General features: G+C 36.7%; 1 protein-coding gene and 1 long non-coding RNA gene across 5 annotated transcripts in view; one reads left to right on the top strand and one right to left on the bottom strand.

The window, feature by feature from the left end:
• Positions 1-27,779, top strand: part of LOC307172706 — a 118,317-nt gene that overhangs the window by 85,254 nt on the left and 5,284 nt on the right. Inside the window, exon 2 of one of the 2 annotated variants that reach the window (XR_013823749.1) lies at positions 24,294-24,482. This is a non-coding gene — a long non-coding RNA (uncharacterized lncRNA). The remainder of the gene's footprint in view (positions 1-24,293; positions 24,483-27,779) is intronic. The other variant, XR_013823750.1, reaches the window with a different exon arrangement.
• On the bottom strand, positions 23,508-27,740 carry LOC307172704 (uncharacterized protein). 3 transcript variants are annotated; one of them, XM_079895265.1, is made up of 8 exons: positions 27,561-27,740; positions 26,137-26,267; positions 25,889-26,020; positions 25,717-25,741; positions 25,422-25,484; positions 25,211-25,316; positions 24,912-24,976; positions 23,508-24,507 (listed from the first exon to the last, which is right to left on the bottom strand). In XM_079895265.1, the coding sequence occupies exons 1-8, from the start codon at positions 27,622-27,624 to the stop codon at positions 24,488-24,490; spliced, it is 606 nt and encodes a 201-aa protein (XP_079751391.1). In that variant the 5' UTR covers positions 27,625-27,740; the 3' UTR covers positions 23,508-24,487. The 3 variants fall into 3 exon arrangements, with proteins under 3 accessions (XP_079751391.1, XP_079751392.1, XP_079751390.1); XM_079895266.1 differs by having other exon boundaries at positions 23,655-24,504; XM_079895264.1 differs by lacking the exons at positions 23,508-24,507; positions 24,912-24,976 and having other exon boundaries at positions 25,121-25,484; positions 27,561-27,722.

Here is a 27,779-nt window from a genome sequence, read left to right as displayed (position 1 = left end):
ACACTGTGAACCCTGTTGGCTATTTGGACACCGCAGTTCACCCTGCACTACAATAATGCATGGGTGAAGGGAGTCAGGGATTAGGATCAATTGTCTGAAAACATTTTTTTAAATACACGAGTCCTCTCAGTTTCATGATCAAGCCTGCATGAAAACACTTGGTGCTTCCTGTTTGTCTTTCAGCTGCAGTCTGAGATGTGTGTGAATGCGAGCCGAGCTCCGGTGTCCCTTCTTTAAATAGCTCTTTATTGGCTGAGACTCTCGCTTACGGCCATACCACCCTGAACACGCCCGATCTCGTCCGATCTCGGAAGCTAAGCAGGGTCGGGCCTGGTTAGTACTTGGATGGGAGACCGCCTGGGAATACCAGGTGCTGTAAGCTTTTGCTTTATCTTCACTATTACACTTCATGGCTCGGCTCCCACGGTTGTTCCTTTATCCTTTTAAATTCAGTTGCTTCATTTATTTGTCTTTTATTTTGCTTTCTCTCTGGCTTCTGTCTGTTTTCGGTGTGCAAAGGTCAGCTCAGCCTCGTCATTATTTCTTCCTCCTCCAGGGGGCGATCGACAGGCTTTTTTCTCTCTCAGTCTACAACCAACACAGAACTCTGAGCGCTTGTTCTTTTGTAACCAGCTCATTTCCGCATCTTCAATTAGACCAGATGTTCCCAAACTTTTTTTGTCAGCCGAACGCTCAGATTTTTAAGTTAATATTTCAATAATTCCACACACATTCGCATGTTCATGGTTTTCTGACGTTGGGAACGGTCAGAAGAGACATGCAAGTAAACAGATGAAATATTGAATCTTTTCTTTATTTTGGGTTTACTTGTTTAATTTTATTTGGTTTTATTTTAATATAGGGCTGCGAGTATAGGGCCTATTGATATTATTATTATTATTATTAAATAGTTTTAACTCTAATTATAAAAATGAAAATATAAATATGTTGTATATTAGGTACAACTGTCCTGTGGAATACAGGACATGCAGAAGGCATTGACATTGCTGGACAACACCATTCAGAGCTTGTCTGAGTATCGTGGCGCTTTTGACCAGGCAAAGGTTAAGGCACAGACGCTCGCAGAAAAATGGGAATCTCAGACAACTTTCGAAAATGTGAGAGTCAGAAGAATGAAATGTCATAATGACTAGTTGTGTGAAGAAGAGCGCCTGTCCAACACAGAACGTTATTTCAGAGTCAACATTTTTAACACTAATCTAGACACAATAATCAACCAGCTCTCTCAAAGATTCAACAGTATGTGAGCAACCTCTGACATGTTGAGGCCCTACACCCCATGACTCTTCAGCTCGCAAGTGATGTTGAGCTGTATGTCAAGGCAAAACATCTGTCTGACCACTACAACAGGGACATAGGATTTATTTTTCCTACACAACTACTGTCATTCAGGGCCTGTTTTAGAGCAAAAATTGCTCAGCAGTCCTCAATCTATCAACTTGCCAAGATGTTGATTGTGGACTCCATAACATCCACCTATGGTGAGGTGTGCACTGCTCTGCTGTTATTTTGGACATTACTAAATAACTAAAACCTTTAATTCAAGTTAAATGAACACCATTGGTTCTAGTTGGTTTTACATGGTTGATTTTATTGCATTTTATTTGTTCCTGTTTTGTTAAGATAACTTGTTTTAATCATGTGGAACCACTGTCCATGAATGAATGAGTGTGACAGTGCACACTGTGAACCCTGTTGGCTATTTGGAGACCGCAGTTCACCCCACTACAATAATGCATGGGTGAAGGGAGTCAGAGATTGGGGCCATTTGTCTGAAAACATTTTTTTAAATATACTCCTCTCAGTTTCATGATCAAGCCTGCATGAAAACACTTGTTGCTTCCTGTTTGTCTTTCAGCTGCAGTCTGAGATCGCACCCATAAGGTATGTGATTTTAAGTCATTCTCGTCTGGGTCGCGTGGCGATCTTTTGTCAAGAGAAACAGATTTTAGTGATTGTTCGTAGTTAATTCGATTGTTAACTTGTAACTTTATAGATGTATCAAGTACGGATTGGTGGCGTCTGCATGGCCGATTAGCTTTCTTGCGGTTGGACTGCGTGGAACTACTGTCCGAAGGCGCTGTTGCTTTGCTGTTAACAACTGGACTGACATCGTTGCCTTTCGTGTTTGTGTATTACGTGTGTGTGTATGCGTGTTTGTGGTTTATATCTCTTTCTTTTGTATTAGTTATTTTTTTGTATTTTGATTTAGAATTTGTAAGGTTTAAATTGAAAAGTGCGAACACCTAAATTCCATTTGTTGTCTCCGTAAAGTGACAATTCTGAGTGTGTTTCAACTGACAATTCTGAGTGTGTTTCAACTGACAATTCTGAGTGTAACTTCATTCTGTCGTTACAGGAGCTGAGTGCGTAAAGTGTGTAATAACTTAGGAGGTACATCAATATTCTAATCTTGATAGTTATATCATTAGTATGTATCCCACTTCCACAACAGCAATACTGAACACAACATTTATAACAGGCACTTACTTTCAATTTACTGTTGCTGGAGCCAATCGCATACCAGTAACACTCAGAACCCCCCCCCCCCCCCCATAAAAACCAAATGGTAACAGACAGGATGGTAGCAGACACAACCACACTCCCCACAATTACAGCAATTAGCCAGTTGGGAGAAATTGCTGAAACAAAACATGACAAGCGAGAGGTGTGCATAGCACATGATAAAGACAAACTCAAATGGTGGATTTTATAAGTAATTAAAAAAGTTTATATTGGTTACCGTCTTTGTCTTCTGAAAAAGTGTGATTTCCTGGGATGGAGTCATGTCGATGTTTTACTTTAAACAAACACACACAAATGCACACCTTATTTATACTGAAAAACAAAAAGGAGCTATGCTACTCAGTTACAATTTATTATCACTGCACAATGCATCTTTTCCATATAGTGAAAGTGAATGGTTACAAAGACTGTCATTCTGCCTAACATCTCCTTTCATGTTCAACTAAAGAAATAAAATCATACTGTTCCTTCCAACACATCATAAGGGTAAGTAAACGATTTATCAGCTATCAGTTTTGGGTGAACTAATCCCCTAATAAACAGGCCTAAGATGTCTTTTAGACTACTAGAGCATTTATGGTGTGATGCCTTGTGGTGCTTACCTGTATAATTGATAATACAGTGAAACTGTTAACAGAACAAAAATAATTAGAACCTGTATGATATTGGAGTCTATGCACTGTATTTATTTACTCAGCACGTATCTTATTCTTATAATATAATAGTATTCTTATAATCTTATTATTATAATACACTCAGACAGATTTGTTGCTATTACCTGAATGTTGTCACATTGGATTTGCCATTGAAGGCTTGCACAAGTGCTCAGTGTCAGGTTCTGAGGAGTCACAGCCACAACAGATCCTAACTTCTCCCCATCGATAGTTGAGTCAACAATAAACGTTCCATTCTATGCACAAAAGAAAAACGGAATTATTACCCCCCACCCCCCCAAAAAAACTTAAATAGCCTATATTTGTAATATATTAATTTGTCTTTTAAATGAAACAAAACAAAAAAGATGTGCTTACCATATCATACCATCCATGTTCGCAATGGCGATCTCTCAGGTAAACTGTCATGTTCTGAGGCACCTGCATGTAAATCCCTTGGAGGTAACCATGTTCTCACAGTGAAGTATTTTCTGCATTGTGGGACATTCTGAAAAACGCAAAACACAATGCCATAGGTTACAAACTGTAAAATGTTTGTAGGCTATATGCACATTTTTAAAATCACGTAGGCCTATAGAAAGTTTAAATCTGGGTAAACGCCAATCCAATCTCCATCTTTGGTGTCGCTTTACAGTGGCCAAGGATTAAAGTTCTGCTACACACAGCTTTCAAGAATAGTGTAAAAAGTCCCTATTATAAACTACAAGTTAGATGCCCAAGCCTCTGTTGCACGAACAAGAAGAGAGTCAATACATTTCCGAATTAAACCATATTGATACTGGACAAATACTTGAAATACTTGAAGAGTTTACGCTTTAAAAAAAGGTTATTAGGCTATAAATGATGTTGCATGTCACTACATCTGCAAGTTTCTTTTGCAATGTCTTACCGTTCAGTTTTTTGAAAGCCAGATGTCCCGCACATAGTAACATCAGTATAAAAATCACGTCCCTCATAATTGTTGTCAGAGACGGACTGCAACACCTCAAACGGACTAGCCTACTCCAAGTGCTATAAATAGGCTTCTCTCTCTCTCTCTCTCTCTCTCTCTCTCTCTCTCTCTCTCTCTCTCTCTCTCTCTCTCTCACTCACTCACTCACTCACTCACTCACTCACTCACTCACTCTCACTCTCACTGTTTTTACATGAGTCATTCCATGAAACAGCTTTGATTTGAGTTCCTCAGACCTTTTTAAGTGTATTTTATCTATTGGGTAACCAAAATCTATTTTTAAAAGCTTTTTGTATCAATAGAAATGTATCATGTAATTTTAGTTTAAAAATAAAGACATATTTTATCTTTATATGAGAAATTATCTTGTCCCTCATGACATTCTATGAAAGTGTACTTGGAGAAAAAACTTTAGAAAAAAAAAAGTCCATACATTTTGCCATTCCCATAAATGTATATCTGTGCTTTCATTTTTTCAAAATTCATGATAATTCATTAAAATCACATTTAGTTCCGTACTTCAGTAATCCCTCAACGCTGTTACACGTCATTCTCCGCCCATAAAAATAATTAACTGATCCTTGACATCAAAAACAGGAAGTAACATTATAAGTCTTCTGGACAACATTGTGTGCAGACACAGGCAAGTTACCACCTTCTTTTAAAGCTATTTATACTGTGGTTGTCAAGCTCATCGACTCACATGCGCTCATGAAAAAAAAAAAAAAAAAAAAAAAAACTGAGGGGACTCTCCATAGACTTAATGGTTTTTATACTGTACAAACTGTATATTCTATCTCCTTAAACTAACCCTACCCCTAAACCTACCCATCACAGAAAACTTTCTGCATTTTTACATTTAAAAAAAAAACTCATTCTGTATGATTTATAAGCTTGTTTACCCGTGGGGACCTCAATTTAGGTCCCCACTGTGACACGAGTCCCCATGAGTCTGTGTGCATTCAGGTTGTCCCCACCGGGATATAAAAACACGCACGCACGCACGCACGCACGCACGCACGCACGCACGCACGCACGCACACACACACACACACACACACACACACACACACACACACACAAAAAAGCACACAAATTATATGTTTTATTTTGATGACCTATTCAGTCAGATATAATGTATAATATATAGGCCTACTGTGTTATGTTTGTCCTGCAGTCAGGTTAATAAAAGACTGTTGTCTTTCTTTTATAATGAAATACAGTGCTTATAGAAAATCTCGGTAACACTTTATTTTACAGTGTTCTTGTTACATATGTTACATGTACTTACAATAGGATTAACAGTTAATTATGCATAATTGCATGCAACTAACCCTCAACCAAACCCTAATCCTACCCTAACTCTATAGTAAGTGCATGCACCTAATTAATATTACTCAGTACTTAAATATATAATTACACTGTAACAATGACACCGTAAAATAAAGTATAACCAAAATCTCACAGTGATGTTTTGAGTAAAAAACAACTATTTTTACTGCCAAACCTTACCTTACCTTTTACTGCCAAACCTAACCTTACAGGCTACTGAAACACAAATATATCCCCTGTATTTTATTCGACTGTTATGCAATTACGATGAGTAACACTGGGTACAATTTAAGCTAAAACGGCTTGCCATAGACGCGGGTGCAACACATAGACTGTAAAAAAATAAGTCAAGTAAAAATTCAATTAGAGAGCTCTGTAATTGCATTCTTACTAGTAAGAATTTAATTAGAGAGCTCTCTAATTGTAATTGTTACTAGTAAGAATTGAATTAGAGAGCTCTCTAATTGAAATTCTTACTAGTAACAATTCAATTGTAGAGCTCTCTAATTGTAATTCTTACTAGTAGCAATTCAGTTGTAGAGCTCTCTAATTGTAATTCTTACTAGTAGCAATTCAGTTGTAGAGCTCTCTAATTGTAATTCTTACTAGTAACAATTCAATTGTAGAGCTCTGTAATTAAAAATGAATGGAAGTCAATGGAGACATATGACTAGTAAAAATTCTCTCTAATTGGAATTGTAGTAAGAATTGAATTAGAGAGCTCTGTAATTGTAATTCTTACTAGTAATAATTGAATTAGAGAGCTCTCTAATTGTAATTGCTACTAGTAAGAATTGAATTGTAGAGCTCTCTAATTGAATTCTTACTAGTAAAAATGCAATTACGATGAGTAACGCTGGGTACAATTTAAGTTAAAACGGCTTGCCATACGCGTCTCGCAAATGAAACGGCATTCTAAAAACGCTACGCTCTAGTTAAAAGAAGTCCAACTTGCGTCTCATTACCTTGTGTTATTTCCCATTCCACTGCCACAGACGCATCCTTTATGAACAGCCGATTAGGACTAGCAATGTGTTCGATGCTATGGTCCTTCATTTAGCGCATCATAGGACAGCGGTTAATTGCCTCAGCAACTTCTTAACGCCTTACTTGTTGAGAAAAGAGCTAGGAGAAAATAAAAGTGGTGTGATTTTCTTTTCTTTTTTTTTCTCTGGCACATGAGTGGCTGAAGTAATTCAATGCTCAAAACAATGCTCTTTCCTGCATGATATTTTGTTATACGATAGCTGAGGTGACACATGAGGTGATCTTGATGGAATACGATTGGCTCCAGCAGCAGTAAAGGCATCCTTCCTTTCTAGACAGTTTTTGATTCTTGGTAACTACATCTGTACATCTGTAACCTCTGAGAAGAGCTTGAACTTCATGTGCCCTGGGAAAACTTCATGAGCCCTTCACAATGCAGTAATGTTTGTCTGTCTCTATTACTGTGCTGAGTAAAGGTCTTTGAAATCCCTTTCATACATGCTGAAGAATAGCCTACATGTGGGGTCATGGAAGTAGTACTATGTCACTAAAAGGTCAAATTTTGGTAACATTTAACAACTGCTGGTAAACTCAAACTTTAATGTAAAATGTTACCTTGTCAAATTGCTAAATGAGCTTGGAGGTTTGCATTTGAGATCAAATTCAGTGTTCAGATATGGAGAACTGATTGACACAGCTATTTTGTATTGACAGGGTGTTAAATGAGCTGGAGACCTCAAAGACCACTTCAATGTCAGACAAACCCACCGTGTGCATACTTGTGAGCTCAGCTGACTGTCAAATGACGATGAGTTACAGACTTGACTCACTAACACCTAAAATGTGCCATCACCAGTCAATACACCATCACAGTTCTGCATGTCTTCTAAGCTGTTGAACTACTTTGTAAATATTATCTCTGCTGTATAGAGAAATCAAGCAGCTACTTATCAAATTGTTTTTAGAATTTTATTACTAGAAATCCTCCATCAAGATTCTAAACATAGACAGCAGGGGTTTTGAGTGCTTTCAAGACAGAACCCATTATAAAGAGTATAGTGATGCAGTGCATAATGCTTTCACCTAAGATGCAAACCTCATCAAATCTGTAGCAGTGGCAGTTTCACTTCAACATTGATATAAATCAGTTGCTACAGTACAGACTAGCGGGAAGTACCCATGTAAACAAGAGGAGTACTTTATCAGCAGATGACAGAGGGACCATTTCAATTTAACCCCTCCAACTTTAATCAAATTAAGTTAATGTATTTTCACAACATTAGTTATTTGTTTGTTTATTTTTTAACACATGTTTATTGAGTCCATGTTTGAAGCAGTGTCAAGTAGAAAGTGAATTTAACTACTGCATTAGATGTGATGTGTACTCACTGGCACAGCATTTCATTTCATTTTGCTTTCACAGCAGCAGTTTAAAAAAAAAAAAAAAACGTACCCGGGTTGTACAGTTTGCTCCCGCACTCCCAAGCCACAGTGCTGGTTAGTCCAACACATCCCACAGATGAGTTTATGACTAAACTGTGTTTTTTTATGTAAAAATGTGGTTTTCTGTGAGGGTTGTGTTTAAGGGTATAGGGGTAGGTTTAGGGAATATAATTTACAGTTTACACATTATAAAAATCATCATGTCGATGGAAAGACCTCATAAACATGGAAACACAACGTGTGTGCGTGTGTTGTATGTGTCTACAGTTTACGTTTTACACCATCGGAGTGAGGACAAAGTGAGGATCTTTTGGCCAGTGGTTAAGACTTGTTTTTAAGGTTAAGGTTAGGGTAAGGGTTAGGCACTTAGTAGAGGCTAGGGATTGCATTTTATCGTTAATTTCCTCTCACAGAAATAGTCATACAAACGTGTGTCTGTGGTTTAGGTATAGGCAATACCCTGTTATGGGCTCAAAATGTCTCCACAAGATGGCAATATCTGAAATCCTTGTCCTTGTGGGGACATTTTTTTTTTTTTGGTCCCCATTAGGAAAACAGTTTAATCATACTAAGTGATGTTTTTTGAAAAGGTAAAAATGCGGATAGTTTTCTGTGATGGGTAGGTTTAGGGTTAAGGGACAGAATCTACAGTTTGTACAGTATGAAAATAATTATGTCTATGAAAAGTCAGCATAAAATATGAAAACCGCGTGTATGTACGTGCGTGCGTGTGTGTGCATGCATGTGTGTGGGTGGGTGTGTGCGCACGTGGGTGTGTGTGCATGGGTGTGTATGTTTGACAGCTCTACTGCAGCAGATAAGTCGTCACTTATCCAAATCCATTAGCCTTAATCCCTCCAGAGAGCACTACAGTCTTCTCGATTTAACAGTATTTAAGGATTGATGATACACATTAACCTCTCAAAGGAGACTAAGGACTGCTGCCTTAAAGGGATCATGACAGATTTGTAAATGATTTTTGTACGTTCCTTGAGGTTCACTTTTAATGTAATTTTTTTTTCATATTAGAGTTTTTTTTCAACTGCTTACACACATTTTCAAAACTTTGCCTCTTTTTTTCAAAACTTCACACACAAATCCAAGAATTGCACACACAAAATCTCGCATCTCTTGCAAAATGAAGCACTGCATTCAAAATATCACAAACACATCTCAAAAGCAAACATTTGTCTTGCGTTGCAAACACCTTTGCCATAATATTATATTTTGGATATATCATACACAGTTATTCAAAACCTAAAGCTCTTCTTTCATGAGCTTATATGTACATTTCTGTACAAGATTGAAAGTATTTGGCTGAGAGATGTTGAAAAATTCACGGTAAACACGAAAGCAAGATTGAAACCAAACTATTAATTTTTTTTACTGTAAGCATTTGTGGTTGTGAATTACAGTATTACACAGTACGAAAAGCCTATAACTCGACCTTTGGCCGATTTATAGGCCTATTCTAAAGCCATGATTGGTTGGTGCATTGGTTGGTAAAGCAATTAGTGTTTGCACATGTGAGGAGTTAATGTGGGGCACTGATGAATTAGTGTGGCATTTTGATAGGTTGTGTTTGAAAAAGGAAATCAAGATACTTCCTGTTAGATTTTTGTGTGGTACATAGAGAATTGTGTGTTGTGGTTTGCAAAAAGTGTTTAATGAAATCAAAGGCCAATAATTGGTATATAGTTTTGCAGATTTGGTGTGTGGTTATGGTGTTTGAGTGTCAGGTTTCAGAAATTGTGTGACAAGTAAGGATTTGGTTTGTAAGCAGTTGAGAAAAACTGTAATATAAAACCCTCATTTACAGACAAAGCATTATGAAATAATTTACTTACATGATGTTTTGTAATTCATTCATATGACATGTAACAGGCCATGTCACAGAAGAAAATCCAGAAATGTAAGCAATCTTTGCTACTGAACCATGATAGATATATGGCTTGTATTACAGAAGGTGTCTGATGTCGTTCTTTGATCACAGTATCTATCTCACAGAGTCTCTTACTTTTACCACATATTTGAATACAGATTAAAGGATAATGTCATGTTTGCAATGAGACAACAAGCTTTTGTTTACACTTATTCGAATTTCAAAGTCAGAATCAGAACAGATTTTTTATTTGTTTTCTCAAATTTCTTTTAGGTGTAGCAGTTGTGATGTTAGACATCACATAAGAAATAGAAGTACAAACATGCAAATAGATACAAATAACTTGAAAATAAATAGAAATGTAAACACTGTAAATGTACAGCTCCATTAGTATAAACATGAGTGTAGTGCATGTGAATATTTAAAGTCAACGAGATTTATAAAAAAAATAAAAAGTCAGTGAAGACGTATAGGCTACATGTCACGGATCTGAGAGAGAACTCAAGCGCAGAATGAGTGTTAACAGGTTTTATTGACAAGATGGTGGGTGAAGAGGTGATAACGGTCCAAACAGTAGGCAGGGGACAAAGCACAATGGCAGGCAAGCTGAGAGAGTGGCCACTGAGACCAGCCCAAGGTGAACAGACTGGTGTTCTGTGGTAGATGTGCAACACAAGGCCAATGGATGCAGCAAGAGTTAGACAGGATCATACAGCACACGTGGATGGACTCACAGGGCACAATCAGTCACTGCACCGGTCTCGCTGCTTGGTAGAGAGAGAGGAAGCAGCCAGAGAAGCTCAGCTTGCAGGGCTGGAACAAACAGGGAACACATCAGACACAAGACAAGGTATGCAGCCACTATCCACAACTGGAACCATGAGCAAGAAGTAACAGGTAGCACAACACACTCAGTGACAACGAACTGGCAAAACATGGGTGACAATACTCAGACAAGGAACAGGTTAACACATCACACAAACGAGGAGCTGAGAACACAAGGAAAGGGTGAGCAAACTTAGACAAGGAACAGGTGAGCACACTCAGACAAACGAAGACTAATCAATGACTAAACAAGAGGGCGTGGAAATTGGCAACAAGGAGGCATGAACAGAGGAGCACATGGCCAACATGAACATGGCCAACATGAACAGAGGAGCACATGGCCAATACAAAGAAAGACAGAGCCATGTGTTCAAGCACAACACAAACAAAGATACATTAAACAATGACAAGACTGGCATAATTGTCAGAGGAGAACCCTGAAACTACAGATGTGTTCTTATATATAGAGCATCATGTAAGAATGCCTGAAATTGATTGTGGTCTTATTTAAACAGGCTTCTTATTATTCTTATTATACTTTTGTTGTCCAAGTTGGCATTACTTCCAGCATACAGAAGCTTACATAGCCAGCCAGTTGAACATCCCTCCTCAGATATGTTGTTCACCACTGGCCCAACCTACACTAAGACCCAACACTAATATATCTGATATGGATTTTTTTTTCAGTGCACATGCCTAAATAACCAAGAATTCGCCCTGTCAGATATTTCCTCATTCATTTATCTCTACTGTAACGGTGATAAGCAACTTTTGGATAGGTGATTCCCCTGCCGCTTCTTTGCATTCATCCTCTTTCTTATAAATGGGTGTGACTGGGTCTGGCAATGGTGTTTACCATTCTAATTTGTTTACATGTGTGTGATTCTGTTACCAAGATTACAGTAAATCTTTGACCCTGCATGCTGGGAGAATTCTTTTTTACTCATGTGCAGACGTTATCTGATCATGACAACTATGAAGACATGTAGGGTTGAATAACTCCTGTTAGCTAGTACATTTTGTAGAAATGTAGTAAAATGAACAGAGATTATCCTGCTGAACGGTTAGCCCAGCTAATTTGAATTTGGTCTAAGCTGGTTCATGTACTGATCTAGTATAAAAGTAAAAAAAATATGGTAAACCAGCATGATCTGGTTAAGAAGTATAGACATCTAGCATACCACACTGTGGATCAGCATCTAAAACAAAATGGGAGTGCAGATATGTCTTGTCCAGAGATCTCTTTTCTTAAACAGTCATTGCAAGCAAATTCTCCTTTTTGCTTTGATGCTTTTAAGAAAGAGGGAAAATCATACGGACTTCTTTTGAGCCATTGTTCAGGCAATTTCACCTCCAAATTTATAAGAAACAAATTATCCACTTATGACCTAACCAGTAGGAAACTTTTTATTGGCTTTTATATATCAGAATATAAAGTCTTCAAAATATAGCAATACTTTCCGACCATTATTATTATCATTTTTAAGCTCTATCTTTTGCCTTATTTAGATGAACACTTTCTCTTGTTTTGTTACAGTTTTTCTGAATTACTAAAACACATTTCTCGAAACCATCCCCCACTTTCTCAAAACCTTAAATATAAAACCATATCTTCAAACTACATTCAGAGAACATCTGACTCTTCTGGCAAAATCAAACAATTGCCTCAACCATTTAATCTGTGCTCTAAGTCAAATAATCCTTTCAGATCATACACACAGCGGGCTAATATTAAACACTACAGATCATTCATTAGACACCATATTAAAAAATGGAGAACACAGAATCCGAAGCATGCAGTTACAGAAAAAACGTATATTGTAACAGTCAATAATTGTAAACAGTAAAATTAATTTTGCCATAATGTAAAAAGTATAGTATTCGCAACTTACAGTAATAAGGTGAATAAATTGTATACTGTATGCACTGCCATAGTATTGTAATGAATATAGGCCTGTCTGTATGTTCAGCACTTGCTCAAGGTCAGTGAGAGATTCATTCTGACTCAGCATCATCATGTTGTGTCTGGCCTGAGGACTTTGTTCACTTCACATCACAGGTTAAGGGAAAACCCTCTGGTGTGCTACACCTTGCTCTTTCTTGCCCTCATCCTCATTGTTCACCATCTCTTACACACACTCTTCCTCCTCTCACTCTTATATTGTTTTGTTCCATTGTTGTCAACATTCAGTGCAACAATTTGAGTCAATTTTGGCAATCTGAACTGACGTGTGTTATGTACAGTTGGTTTGGTCACATCATTAGAAATAAGTGTGAACAATTTTGAGTCATTGTGTGTAAACGATGACAACTGTGTTGTAGTTGTGTTTAACTTTTGCCTGCCTGTGTTTAGCGTTTTGAAACATAAGTGCATCACAGTGCGAAATGTGTTTTAGTGAGTGAGAATGTGTTTAGAGTTTTGCAAAAAGAGTGCATGAGATTTGCATATGGTGTCTTAACTACGTGAACTTGTTTTATGTTTTACAGAAAGAGTGATTTTTTTTCGACAAATTGGTTTAGGCTATTGAGAATTTGGTTCAGAGAATGGGGTTTAGTTTAGCAACTGTATTGCAAACTGTTTTGTATTACATTTTTTCTGAATTGCTTAGTCACATTTCTTGAAATTATGCCTCCTTTTCTCAATTCAACACTGTTACAAAAACCTCCTTTTGGCAATCAGGTGCCATTTTACTGCTCTATGTCTATTACAGTATACAGCATAAATTCAACAATAAGCTTAAAGAAAATTTAATTTATTTTCATTACACTACTGTAAAGAGATCTTGCATAAAAAGAACTAGAAAAGAAAAGTGGAAAAAATTGAACATGGACTTGGAATTGCAATACAATACAGTATACTGTCAATTACAGTACGGTAAATATGAATAATTTAATCAGCATCCTATGCTAAATTGTATTTCAGTACTGAAAATTACTATATTTACATTTTTCATGTAATTTTGAGCCCGAGGCAGATTTAAACCCGACCATTTTTAATACGTGGGCCGTTATAACCAGGGGCGTGCCAGAGAATTTTTAACGCAGGTGCTGAGGGGGTGCTAGATATATTATAGATAAATACTGTTAATAAATGAGCAAACATGGGCCACTTATAGTTTTTTTCAATTGCTAACAAGCATTGTTCAATACTGAAACCACATTTTCAAAACTCTTCACACATTCAGCGACACACAAGTGTATACCGACCAAACTGTGAATAATTTTTCATTGCTTTCAGACAAAATGCATTCAATCACCACATTTTTCCACAAACACTTGTCATTCATACTCCACAAATGGCAAAAAACTATATATTTGCAGGATATTTTTCATATGCTAACACACTGCTTTCAAAACTGATAAAAGCACATTCAAATCAGAATGATGGCAAATTTCAAGCATTTCTGCATGAATTATTTTGAAATAAAGAAAATCTTAGCAGAAAATGAAATAATAATCATTCCAAGCTAATTGCAATTTCAGCTCAAAGCCAACCCAGGTGTAGTGCTTTAGTCTTATTACCATGTTTTAGTAAAAGGGGATAGCTTGGAACTGATTTTGTTTGGAAATATGGATCACAGAAGACAGGTTGGTGAGGAAAGAGGAGTGGTACGAGGGAGAGTGTGTGGAGGACAAAGGAGAGGAAGACCAAGAGCTGTGAAATCTGATGAAATAAGGGCCACAATTATGGACCATGTTGTGAACCATGGTCTCACTTTGAGAGAGGCCGGTCTAAGGGTGCAACCAAATCTACACTGCTCAACAGTTGCGCCAATAGTACAAATTTTCCAGCAAAACAACAGGTGAGATGATACATATTACAATATAATAATCTCTAAATTTTGAAACCTATTACAATACAGTAATTGTTGTGGTTTTAGGATCCAAAGGTTGTCTTTGGATATCACAATATCACTTTTGGAAATGTGAATATGGTCAACACAACGACAATTGCCAGAGTCCTAGAGAAACATAAAATAAGGATAAAGCAATTGTACGCTGTACCCTTTGAGAGAAACAGTGAACGAGTGAAAGAACTCCGGTATCAGTATGTCCAGATAAGATGTTCAGTAACCAAACAGGGTACTACATACACATGCAGTTATGCATAATGTAAATTACTGTAAAACTGTCTGTAATTTAGAGGGTAATGGAAGATGGAAGCCAGGAGATGGAAGCCAGCCGAACTCCACATACTTTTATCTTTGTGGATGAAGCTGGATTCAACTTGGCAAAAACACGACGCAGGGGAAGAAATGTGATTGGACAGAGAGCAACCGTGGATGTCCCAGGCCAGAGAGGAGCTAACATCACGATGTGTGCAGCACTGTCCAATGATGGTTTGCTGTTACACAAACCACTCACTGGCCCCTACAATACAGAGAGGCTCATTTCTTTTCTGAATGACCTACATAATCAACTTGTGCCAGCAGAGGAGTGAAGGCGAGGGGCATCAAACTGCCCTACCTTTGTTGTTGTGTGGGATAATGTGGCATTCCACCACTCTGCTGCAGTCACAGACTGGTTCGCTGCACATCCCAGGATGTCAGTATTATTCTTGCTTCCATATTCCCCTTCTTAAACCCCATAGAGGAGTTTTTCTCTGCATAGAGGTGGAAGGTTTATGACCAGCAGGTTTAATCCTGCTATATTTTGGCAGTATTAATGTACCTTCACTGATTCTAGCTTCTCTCTTTCTTTTCATGTGAACTGATAGGCTACACACAAAGGGGGGTGCTTTGGTGGGGTAGGCCTACTATTAGACTACATAGCCTATAATAAAAGATAATGTAGGCCTATTTCAAACCTGAACCAAACATATTTTTATTCAAAGATCAACAGTCTGTCATTGGTCTTTAGTCTGCCACAAAAAATAAATAAATAAATATTTAAAATCATGAACTCAAATGTCATTGTAAAAAAAACTAAAACAATGACTTTTGTAACAGTGCGTAAATCAGACCTTTCATGCTATAGCCTAACGCTATAAGCCTTATGCCAAAATTATTATTACAACTAAATTGTCGGTCATTAAATAAGAAAAGCAATTAATTGTGTAGCCTAGATGGTTTGCTTCGTGTGACCCGACATCAGACATTAGGCCGAAGTATTTTTTTTTTTGCACACAGTGCCGCGACCAATCAATCACTCATGTACGACTGGTTGCCTGCACATTCACTGTCCTCACGGCTGCTGCAACTTGCGCTCCCTTATGGTCATCAATGCATATAAATTCGCGCCTTACTGTATCATTGTAGAACTTAAAAAAAAAAGAAAAAAAAGATGCTGCAGCCAATGAGCAGCCGGCGGGGCCTGGCTGCAGGACGACTCAACCTCCACAGACAGTGTTTAATGTTTTATCAGACAGCTACTCAAGATTTTGCTTTAGTATAATTTTCGGGACAACAGCTTAGATTTCGGGACTGTCCCGAATTTTTCATGACGCTGGTCACCCTACAATAGAGATCCTGAGCCTACTCTAGAAAAATCCCCGTGATAGTTTATGCAATAGCCTAGTAGCTAGCCTTATATTAGGCCTATAGAATCATGGTCTGGATTTCCCGGTAACGTCTATTAGCGCGCTACGAAGACTCTAAAACCAAGAACGTTTCGGGAAACACGTAGGGTGAATTGCCCAAATGTGGGACATTTTTTGCACTTCAGACTTCTGTGACATATTGCGATGTGTAACCAAAACATTAAATCCTGCACCCATGCCATTTTAAAAACCCCAGGATGTGTCCTAATCAAATCAAAAGAGAAAATTCAGATAACCCATTCATAAGAGAAATTATAGACATATTAGTGCTCTTATTGCAAGTCGTCTGAGACAATCTGCAGTTTCCTAATGTGGGACACTGAAAAATCTATGATAAAAGACCAAAAATCACATTGATACATGTAGAATAGTAAAATCTTATTTTATTTTAGATTCTCTCTTAAATCTTAGTTAGTAATTCTCTTGGTTATGGATGGATGAAACATGGATAACTGAACATCATCAGACCGATAATACAATATTAGGGTTAGGGTGAGGTGAATCCTAACTTTGTTAGGATTAGGTGATTAGGGTTAGGTGAATAGGATTAGGATAGGATAGGATGGGTTAGGGTTAGGGTATAGGATTAGGGTTAGGTGAATCCCAAATCTTTCTTTGCTGAATCCTCTAATTCCTTTCTTCTCTGCAAATTGATAGGCCAGTTTCTGTATGTCCAGCATTCTTAGGGGGAATCCGCATTTTCCTAATGTGCATATAACTTGCCCCAGTTCAGCTTCATCCTCCTTGTTAATCAGTGGTTTTCTTCCTATTGTATGGTGAAAGTGGCCACTGCCTTTTATCCTGCGCTGGAGAGTAGATTTAGAGACATTCCATGCCCTGGCCAACAGTCTCAGCTGAGGCCAAGGACCCCACCATCCTCAACAATCTGCCTACTTCTCTATGGCTCCTTTCATCCTGTCCTGCCTCCACTGATTAAGTTTCTTTCTCTTATCCTTTCCCTGTTTCTGCCTCTCTTTCTGCATCTGACAATCTGTCCCTGTCTTTCTTACCTTTGCCATTGTGATCTGAAATACATTTCATTGAATTAATCAGATGCATAAAATAAAGTGGAATGGATTTATTGGTTTTCTCCTGCGTTTTTAAATTCAGAGCTATATATATTTTAAGTCAACTACCTACTTCACACACACACACACACACACACACACACACACACACACACACACACACACACACACACACACGTACATACGCATGCGCATGGACACATACACACAAAAAAAAGAGCCTTCAAACCGTCCTCCAAGAATAAAAAATTCACATGACTGTAAAAATCTGCATTAACAGTATTCTAATATCGCATTGACTAAAACCATGTAAATAACCATGTTTGTCCCACAAGCCCCACCACACATCTTTGACTCATTGAAGTACTGTCCCACATTAGGCTAATCATGCTGCCCGGATTTGGAAACCACATTTCCTAATGTGGGACACTAGGAAATTTGTTAAAAATATAAAATATATAGTTTATACACACAACAATACACTATTTCTTGATGGACAAACATTTCATAAGCATATTAGGCTAAAAAGTAGCAGGATTGCTTTGTTTAAAATGTATTTAACTCCTTAAAGGGATATGAAAATTGAAATGAAAATTCTGTCATCGTTTACTCTCCCTCAAGTTGTTCCAAACCTGTATGACTTTCTTTCTTCTGCTGAACACAAAAGAAGATATTTTGAAGAAAGTCGGTAACCAAACGACTGATGGACCCCATTGACTTCCATAGTAGGAAAAAAAAATACTATGGATGTCAATGGGGGCCAGCAACTGTTTAATTACCAACCTTCTGTAAAATATCTTCTTTTGTGTTTAGCAGAAGAAAGGAAATCATACAGGTTTGGAACAACTTGAGGGAGAGTAAATAATGACAGAATTTTCATTTTTGGGTGAACTATCCCTTTAATATCAAATTTGTTAAAACTCTGTCACTAATGGTCTTCACACAAGGTGCCTCCTGTTTGATGATTGATTGCTCCACCCTCAAATATGATTGGACATTTGATAGGTCATGTGATTTTGATCACATGACACCACAGCTTTGTCAAACCCACAGTTTCACTGTCATTCATGTATTTATGGGGGACCTACAAACACTGACTAGACCTTAGGTGTCCCACATTAAGCAGTGTCCCACACTAGGGCAATTCACCCTATAACAATACGGTTACAGCTAGATTAAGGTAGGCTATACAGGGGCACGTTCAAGTTCAAAACGGTGCGCAACGTTTTGCTAAGGTTTCCGGGTTGAACGTCATGTTTCCTGGAAACGGCGTGCACCGGTGTGCAACGGGGTTTGAGATACGTTTTCTCCTGTTTGGTGGGTGTGTCAGAACTGCAGTCCAATCAGCAGCAACATGTATATAAAGCACGCGGTATTAAAGTGAACTCGCACAATGGGTTCAAGGAAAGTAATTTACAAATGTGTTCGATGCAGCTCGGTATACGCGATTCATATTCGCATATTCATATTCAGAACTGAGGATATTAGAAGGCATGTTTGTCGTAAGTTTTATTGTAAAAATATAGGATATCAACATAATGATGTAGTTTCTATTTTTAGCTTCATTGCAAGTGTATGACATTTGGTATAGAAATAAACAATGGTAATTAAGTGCTTTTCCTAAAAATGAGAAAGAAAATACAGGGTATTAAAACAGTATGAACTACAAATAAAGTCAGTGTGTGAGGCTAAATAGATGTGTTTTAGTCTGAATTAGGTAAGATGTGTGCTTCCATTTAAGTTTCAGCAATCCCTTCACTCGATTGGGATGTTCTCTTTTGTTCTGGGCGGCAAGTGCAGTAACTGTAACATCGGGCATATTTTGTAGTATTAAACATATTTATACCGACTTCATCAGGCTCCGAAAATTCTTCACAAAGAACACAAAGAATGGCCTTCTCAGCTGCCATAGTTGCAACTCTTGCGTCATCAGAACAGTGTGTTCAACGCGTCACCGTTTCTGTTTAAAAAACGTTGTGCAACGTTTTGTCGGGGCTGACAAAATTTCTATTTTTTTACAGTCTATGGGCTGAACGCAGCCCAGGTTTCGGGAAATCCAGCCATGGCCGTTTGGACAGGCAAACTGTGTGGTCGTCCCTTTTGTCACCCATCATACGCACAACACTGCAAATGTAATGAGACAATAGTTTTTAGCATGGATTTATAAATATGCGCGAATAGAGACCTCGCGCTCCTCGCTGCTCTCCATCTCACGCTCATCCCTCGTTCTTTACGGATTGCGACCGCTCTCTGATAAATATTTATAGTTTTTCTTGAAAAATATGGAATAGGCCTAGTTTTGCTCAGTCATGCCGCAGCTATATTTATCATCATATTGCAATCTTAGTTGATGTCATATGTCTTAGTAGGAAAATGGGTTTTTTTTTTGCTTTTCTTTTTTAAAGAGGCATCGTATATATCTCATGCTTTTCAGTTATGCACTGAAAAAGTGATTTTACATAACAGAGTCCACAAGACAAAATAATAGCTGCATTTACACAACCAGTTCAAATTCTTGTTATCTGGAAAATAAAAATTTGTAGCCCTATGTTTTGTGATATTGACCATACTCATAGTTTGATAGGCCTGAGCTGAGCAGTTAAACTGCGCACTGTTCTTCAGAAATTACTTCAGCTAACCCTTTCCAACAGTGATATTGAGATCCAAAGAAAGGCCTCACAAATTATTACAAAAGGTGCCTGAAAATGAAATTAGGGTGATGATGATGATGATTTGAAGGCAATTTAAATTTGCCTTTTCAAATTATGTTTGGCGCAATATAGGCTGCAGTTTACTTTTCTTCCTCAAGACACACTATGAAAAGTATATAAAAATATATAAACATCCTTTAAGTGTATTTTCTAATTTAATTTCAATACAATTCAAATTAATTAATTTTGATTTTGCGATTGCTTTTGAATTTAATTTGTAATATTTTAACCTCTTACACTCCTCGACCATTTTTGGGGATTTCCGCCTGGATTTTCCTACCGAAATTGAAAAGCCTCCCATTTCCACATATTTTTTTCCAAAATAGACAATTTTGGTGTCATTTTACAGGAAACCCTTTGCAGATTCATAAAACAGTGCTAAAAGTGATAAACATTTAAGTATATGTTGTCTGAGCTGTAATAAAACCAAAAAAATATAGGCGCTTTTTGATTTTTTTATTTTAAATTCATTTTTGAAAGTGTGTAACTCAGGCCCTGTGGGGTCTAGCAACATGCAGACACTTATGGCTGTTTCCTCTAGATGCCAGCAAACACTGGAAAAAAGATTTTTTTCTCTACACTAAAAAATGAAAAAGATGTGCATATTAATCTGAAGGGAGGAATATTACCTTTTTTTTATGTAATATCCACCTACCCAAATCTAAACTCTGCTCATACCCATATACAGTGGAATATATGCAATATTCCAGTGTCATTTTACAGAAAACACTTTGAAATTATATAAAACACTGCTGAATGTGATAAATATTATAGTATATGGTGTCTGTGATATAATAAACAGAAAGAAAAAAATAGGCGCTTTATGATTTTTATCATTTTGTTCTTTCAGAAGATACAAGACTTATCATTTTACAAATTATTTGCCTAAAATCTGTGGTCTATTACAATCTAGAACAGGATCCTCATCCTCCAGATTTATTTAATTCATTATATTGGCATCAGATTTGTCACCTGTGTTGTGCATCACCTCAACATCACCGGCCAGCCTCCTGGAGATCTGATGCCAACTATGCCAGCTGTGCCAACAGTGCCCACAGTGCCAATCTTCAACAGAACATGAAACAAAGAAAAACACTATTTATACATAGTTTCTGCACTGTAATAATATCCATTTCACAATATCAAAATGTAGATTTACTGAAATTACCATTTTATTCCACTTATGCAAAGTTGTAAACTATTGCGCAATAATATTTTCCATATCCAAAACGTTTGACATTTATTTTCAAATAATAGTTTATCAGATTGGTTGCTGTGCTTTCACATTTCAAACTAACAATATTTTAATTAAAATATTTATATAAACATTGTAAATGCTGAAAAACCATGTACCATACGTACCCAAAAGCTAAGTGCGTCTCTGGAGAGTGCGCATTCTCCAACAACTCCAAATCGTCCATTTAGAAACCAGTTGCACTTCCAAAGATCGCTTTTATCAATGCCATTGATGCTTTTATCTTTCTAGATGCAATTTTAAAAATCAAAACAGTTCATAAACTATAATAACATACGCAAATTCGCGGCTATCTTACTCAAAAGAGAGCTCGCGCTTACCCGGAAGTGATCAAGGAAGCGCATCCGATCCGACTCTGTTGAACTCGCGTCTTTTGTAATAAGTCCGTCACAGATATGCGACGCGAGATTAGTTCCGGTTAGATATATATACTAAATGCTTGCCTTAGCAGTTGCTTTGTGAGTAAGGCTCGCGCCTATACAAATGGCATGGAGATCTAGTGTCAGAGCGCTCAGAGCGCGTCTTCTCTCAGTTCATTCGAAAAGGTTTTTCTTACCAAGGAAAGCTCACAGAAACGTGAAAATGGTCTCATTTGAAAGATTACATCCTAAGCTAAAAGGTGATATAGATTATGTGGCTGTTTGCGGCTGACTGAAGCCGCCATCGGAGCAGGAATGTGATACTTTTATCTGTCATCTCTGTTTGATTTTATTTCACTGCGCGATTCTTTTGAAGATATTTCGGTCTATGATTGTCTCACAATGTAATAATCTACATCGTCAAATTCCTTAGAATGAGAGCTTTCTTGTGATATATGACTTGACTGTTTTGTGAAATATATAAAAAATAAATATTTGTAGAAATATTTCTTCGCAATCATAAAGCGGAATTTTTTGCCTGGGACCAATGCATATTTAAGCTAATATTTCATTCGACATGTATCATGAAAACGAAAGTGATGGTATTCTTTGTAAAGCTTAGATTCTAAGCTTTAAAATGATACCATGAATTGTCTAATACCATATAAGGAAGTTTATTAAAAGAACGTACGAACATCATAACAAAGATTTTCGATCCCGGTACCGGGTCGGTGGAGTTTATCAAATAATTTATTTAGGCTAATTGATTGATTTAAATCAACTAACTAGAGTTTTTAAAATGGGTCATGATTTTGACATTGGTGCGTTGGCCTATGTTCATTATAGACGTGTTAATTTGGACAACATTAAGTTAAAGAGTGCTGACTTCATCATACTTAAACTGCGCACGTAATATCTTTTAAACACCTACCTCATGTTCTTACTCCATCCATAAATACACGTCCAAGAGTTTTCTTTTTTTTCGTATAGCCTACTTTAACTTTTCAGGGAGGCTATTTTTAATGTGACCCATGTCAGATTAAAATAACAATTACAATAGGGACAATTCAGTTCACAGAATAGGCCATGGTTTATATTTTTATTTAATTGATGAATTTAAATGACATAGGCTAGTTAACATAAGCACACACACACAAACAAACATGTGACCTCTGTCTATAGTAATAGATTATGCACTGTGTGATCGATCTAGATAAAACTGAGGCGAATATGTCTACACATGCGCGCGACGCCAAGAGCACAAATAAACGGAAACCTCTGTCCTGCCTTGACATTGAAGTGCGAAATTAGTGATTTCTTTATCAGAGTTTTACCCGTTTGTCATGTAGATGTTGCACAGTAACAGAAAGACGTCTGCCTATGAACAATTTCTTATTTTATCATTATCTTTCATGTCGTCTTGCCCGCAGATTTGTGTTACATGTAGGCCTAAGATAGGCCTATAGCCTACGCTAAAAGATAAAATTAAAAATAAAACACTGAAAAACTAATAAAAACAGAATTGTAAAGTGGAAACGAAATAAAAATAGAAAAAACTAGATTACAAATTCATAATAAAAAAAGAAAACTTAATGAAAGTAAAAATTATAGTAACAACTATAGCCTGAACGCTTTTTTACCCCCCGGACACGATTTAAAACGACCATATTCTCACCAAGTATGGCGCGTATAAGAAAGTAACAAATAAACGTATTAATTTAAGATAGCTAAAGTGTTCAGCAATTAATAATAATAAAATAATAATAATAATAAAAAAAAAAAAAAAAAAAAAACAGACTGGCTGCGTCCAATATAGCCTACGGCAAGAAATCCCGAAGCCTCACGCCAGTTTCACACAAATACCGTTTATTGCGTATTTTTATTTTGTAATTTCATCTGAATATCATTATCTGCATTTTAAGATGTCAGCGAAACAGTTTTGATGTTAATTGATCTAATTTTTTTGTCTCTGGACAATATGATGACATTTATTTGAATATCAAATTTGTTTGTGTCTATTTGCAATGAGGGATGTGTGGATGTTTCATCAATGTTTTTGGATTCGTGGCGTAAAAGTTACAGCATTTTGTTACTTTTTATTATTTTTAAATTGAATAATTGTAATTAATGGGGCTATTATAGTTTCATGAATTAGATGAAGCCTTTCAGACATCTTCGCAGCTAGTTAAGAGAAATCATTCAATTTGATTTCATGGTGTTTCTATTATGACATATCTTCATAAAATATGGGAAATTAGAAAAGTAAATATTCATATGCCTGCACATAATAATTAAAAGTCATTATAATTTTACCTTTCAAAATTGTACCTTTACTAAATTGTCAAAATAACATTATAAATAGAATAGCTCTAAATTTAGTATTAAACATTAATGACACTATAACAATAGGCCTATATAAATATGAATAAGAATTAGCATAAAGGGCAACTTATCCCTCCTTTAATATTTTAGGGGGCCAATTGATCGCTCTTTTTTTTTTGTGCTATACAACAACTAAATTAGCAAATGTTTAAATTTATTTATTTTAAAATAACACATTGGCTGATGCATTCTCATCCTGCACATGCTAAACTTGCAGGGCCTAAATATGTTACAGTCTAAATGTAAATCCACATTGTTCTTAAGGGGCATCTTCCCACATGTTACCCTACAAAGAGCATCACAATTCTGAAAAAAAAACTTTTGGATTTGAAATAAAAATAATGAATTATTGTTGTGTTTCTGGTTTACATCCGCAGATCAGTTGCCCACTGTAAACGCGTCACGTGAAAGCACAATGAGCCAGTGCTGCTTCTGCACTGCAAACGGAGTAGCTGCACACAGCTAAAAGAGGTGGGTTGGGTTTGACTGGGAAAGCTGCAGTAAGGAAAGTCCTGCCAGTCATGAATCACAGTGACTGCATACAGTTTGCTGATGTCATCATAAGAGTATGTCATACATTCCTCTGGTCTGCTGCAACACAAACAATGGTGATAGATAATTATTCCATCCAGTCATCCAATACATTTGAAAGAAGCTCTTACATTCATGCATGAGACATTTTGTATTTATTTGTAACATCACAACCATCAGGAGCGAAGACAACACATGACCTTATAACACAAGATATTTAAGTGAACACACAATAATGTTAAATGTTATGACATAGTAGTTAAAAATGCTTAATGTATAGCAGGTCTAGTTTATCTCATGGAGACCATGACAAAAAAAAAAAAAGATGCATACAAAAAGTATACAGACACTTTTGGTCACTTGAGGCACACTTTAAATGTCAGAATTACATCACTTTAGATAAAAAATATTAGTAACACCAGCAAACAAATAATGCCATAGAACTAATTACAAATATGGATGACCTTTGTGACTCGGACATTCAAAATTCAAAATCTCAGATCCACCTTCACCTGGAGTGTAGTCAGACCTAGGAAAAAAAAAAATGTAAAAACAGTTCCAAATATTATAGAAAAACAAATATATAAAAAGACAATTATTATTATTACAAAAAACTGGTAATATGCTTTTTATTGTGTACCGGAGGCACACATTAATGTGTACATATTCTTATCTTCATGGGGTAATATCATTAGTATGTACATGTACATCCCACGACCAACAACAACAATACTGAACACAAACATTTATAACAGGCACTTACCTTCTTACAATTTTTTCCCAAAAAACCCAAATGGTAACAGACAGGATGGTAGCAGACACAACCACACTCCCCACAATTACAGCAATTAGCCAGTTGAGAGAAATTGCTGAAACAAACATGACAAGAGAGAGGTGTGCATAGCACATGATAAAGACAAACTCAGTTAATGGTGGAGTTTTCATAACTAATTTAAGATGTTTACTTTGGTTACCATCTTTGTCTCCTGTAAATGTGTAATTTTCTGGCAGGAAGTCATGTGTTGCTCGATGTTTCACTTTAAACAAACACACAAATGCACACCTTATTTATGCTGTTACATTATCATTGCATGATGCATCCTCTCAAATAATGAATGTAAGTGGTAACAGACTCTCATTCTGCCTAACATCTCCTTTCATGTTGGTTACATAAATAACACAGTTTTGGGTGAACTAATCCTCTAATAAACAGGCCTAAGATGTTTAATAGACAAGAGCATTTATGGTGTGATGCTTTGTGGCGCTTACCTGTATAATTAATAGTACAGTGAAACTGTAACAGAACGAGAATAATATCATTAGGACCTCACTTGCCCGCAATCAAATTGATATTGGAGTCTATGCACTGCATTTATTTATTCAGCACTTATGATCTTATCATGTGTAAATACACAGACAGATACACATTTGTTGCTACTACCTGAATGTTGTCACATTGGATTTGCCATTGAAGGCTTGCACAAGTGCTCAGTGTCAGGTTCTGAGGAGTCACAGCCACAACAGATCCTAACTTCTCCCCATCGATAGTTGAGTCAACAATAAACGTTCCATTCTATGCACAAAAGAAAAACGCAATGATTACCAAAAAATAAATAAAATTAAATTGCCTATATTTGTAATATATTAATTTGTTTTTTAAATGAAACAAAACAAAAAAAACGTGCTTACCGTATCATACCATCCATGTTCGCAATGGCGATCTCTCAGGTAAACTGTCATGTTCTGAGGCACATGGTATGCAAATCCCTTGGAGGTAACCATGTTCTCACAGTGAAGTATTTTCTGCGTTGTGGGACATTCTGAAAAACGTAAAACACAATGCCATAGGTTACAAACTGTAAAAGGTGTGTATATGCTAATTTTTAAATTCACTTAGGCCTACTGAGCCCGATCTCATGAAAGTGCGTAGCCTATCTAGGCCTATAGCACGAATGATAGGCCTATTTCTCGTATCATTTATGCAATCGCCAAGTTAATAAGTTGCATTTATAAAGCATTACTTTCAAAACCCCATTATACGACGACATGCATTTAGTGAATACACATTCACTGTGAAACCATGCAGGTTATAAAATATAAAATTATATTACAGGTTATATGATATAAAATATCATGAATATGCCCATTTATATTTGTCAAGGCTGACTGAACAGTGATGAGAATATTAATTCGGTATAAATTATATTTACAACACACACACACACACACACACACACACACACACACACAAATCTATTTTTTTCCCCTGGACAAACAAATGTTTTTACTCGGACAAGTGAATGACCGACCGAAGGACAATCAAATGAAAAGGCTTAATGTTGAGCCTTGGTATATTTATTTATTTATTTATTTATGTATTCTTGGTTCAGCTGCAAACAGTCTGAAAAGGTTTTTTTGGCAGTTTGCTAAAATTAAAGAGCCATTCTAAGAGCCATCGTTTAAGCTGTTAAGTTTTCTACCTTGAGAAAGAACGTTAAACGAACAAGTTAAAACTGGGCATGAGATAAGACTGACATCACTCACAACGCTACCAATGCATCATGAACAAATATAACGTCTGATGTTTGTATACATATATACCAACGTACCATCGCGTCACATATGCAAATGAAGTCTCAAGTAGGCCTACAAAAATTTCATTGCTGCTGTGTGTGTTGTCGCGTTAACGCGTTTCGCGTGTGGCAGCATTATTTAGCCTACATAATACGTCACAGAGATGCTTTAAATCAGAAAGTTTAAATCAGGCTCGTTCTTAACTCTGGGTAAACGCAATTCAGGCATCTCCATCTTTGCAATCGCTTTACAGTGGCCAAGGGTTAAAAGTTCTGCTACACGCAGCTTTCAAGAATAATGTGAAAAGTAAAACGTTTATTATAAACCGCAAGCTAGATGCGCGAGCAAGAAGAGAGTAGGCATATAAATAAATTCCAGAATTAAACTATATCGATACTGGACACATACTTGAAACACTTGAAGAGTTTACGCAGCAAAAAAAAAAAAAAAAAAAAAAAAAAAAAAAAAAAAAAGGTTATCATCACTGATGTTGGTATGACACTAGCTGTAAGTTGCAAGCTTCTATAGCAATGTCTTACCGTTCAGTTTGTTGGAAGCCAGATATCCCGCACATAACATCAGTACAAAAATCACGTCTTTCATTGTTGTCAGAGACGGACTGCAACTTCAAACGGACTACTTCGAATCTGATAATTAGGCCACTGTGCTAGACAGGGGAGGGAGCTGTTATATGAATGAAGATTGCTACTGCACAAACAAGCGACAGATTATTTTCCTCCTTCCTGCTTCTAACACAT

The sequence above is a fragment of the Squalius cephalus genome (assembly GCF_949319135.1).
Source record: "Squalius cephalus genome assembly, chromosome: 15".
Taxonomy (NCBI): domain Eukaryota; kingdom Metazoa; phylum Chordata; class Actinopteri; order Cypriniformes; family Leuciscidae; genus Squalius; species Squalius cephalus.
Note: the sequence above shows the minus strand (reverse complement) of the source record. Positions and strands in the feature narration are given on the sequence as shown.

What these genes read in the sequence shown, in the direction of transcription:
- LOC307172704 (XM_079895264.1), bottom strand. Translation starts at nt 27,624, where the DNA reads ATGAAAGACGTGATTTTTGTACTGATGTTATGTGCGGGATATCTGGCT. An exon ending in TCCAATGTGACAACATTCAG is followed by an intron (nt 25,742 to 25,888) that starts GTAGTAGCAACA and finishes GTTCTGTTACAG; the next exon opens with TTTCACTGTACTATTAATTA. An exon ending in CTGTACTATTAATTATACAG is followed by an intron (nt 25,485 to 25,716) that starts GTAAGCGCCACA and finishes GTTTGTTTAAAG; the next exon opens with TGAAACATCGAGCAACACAT.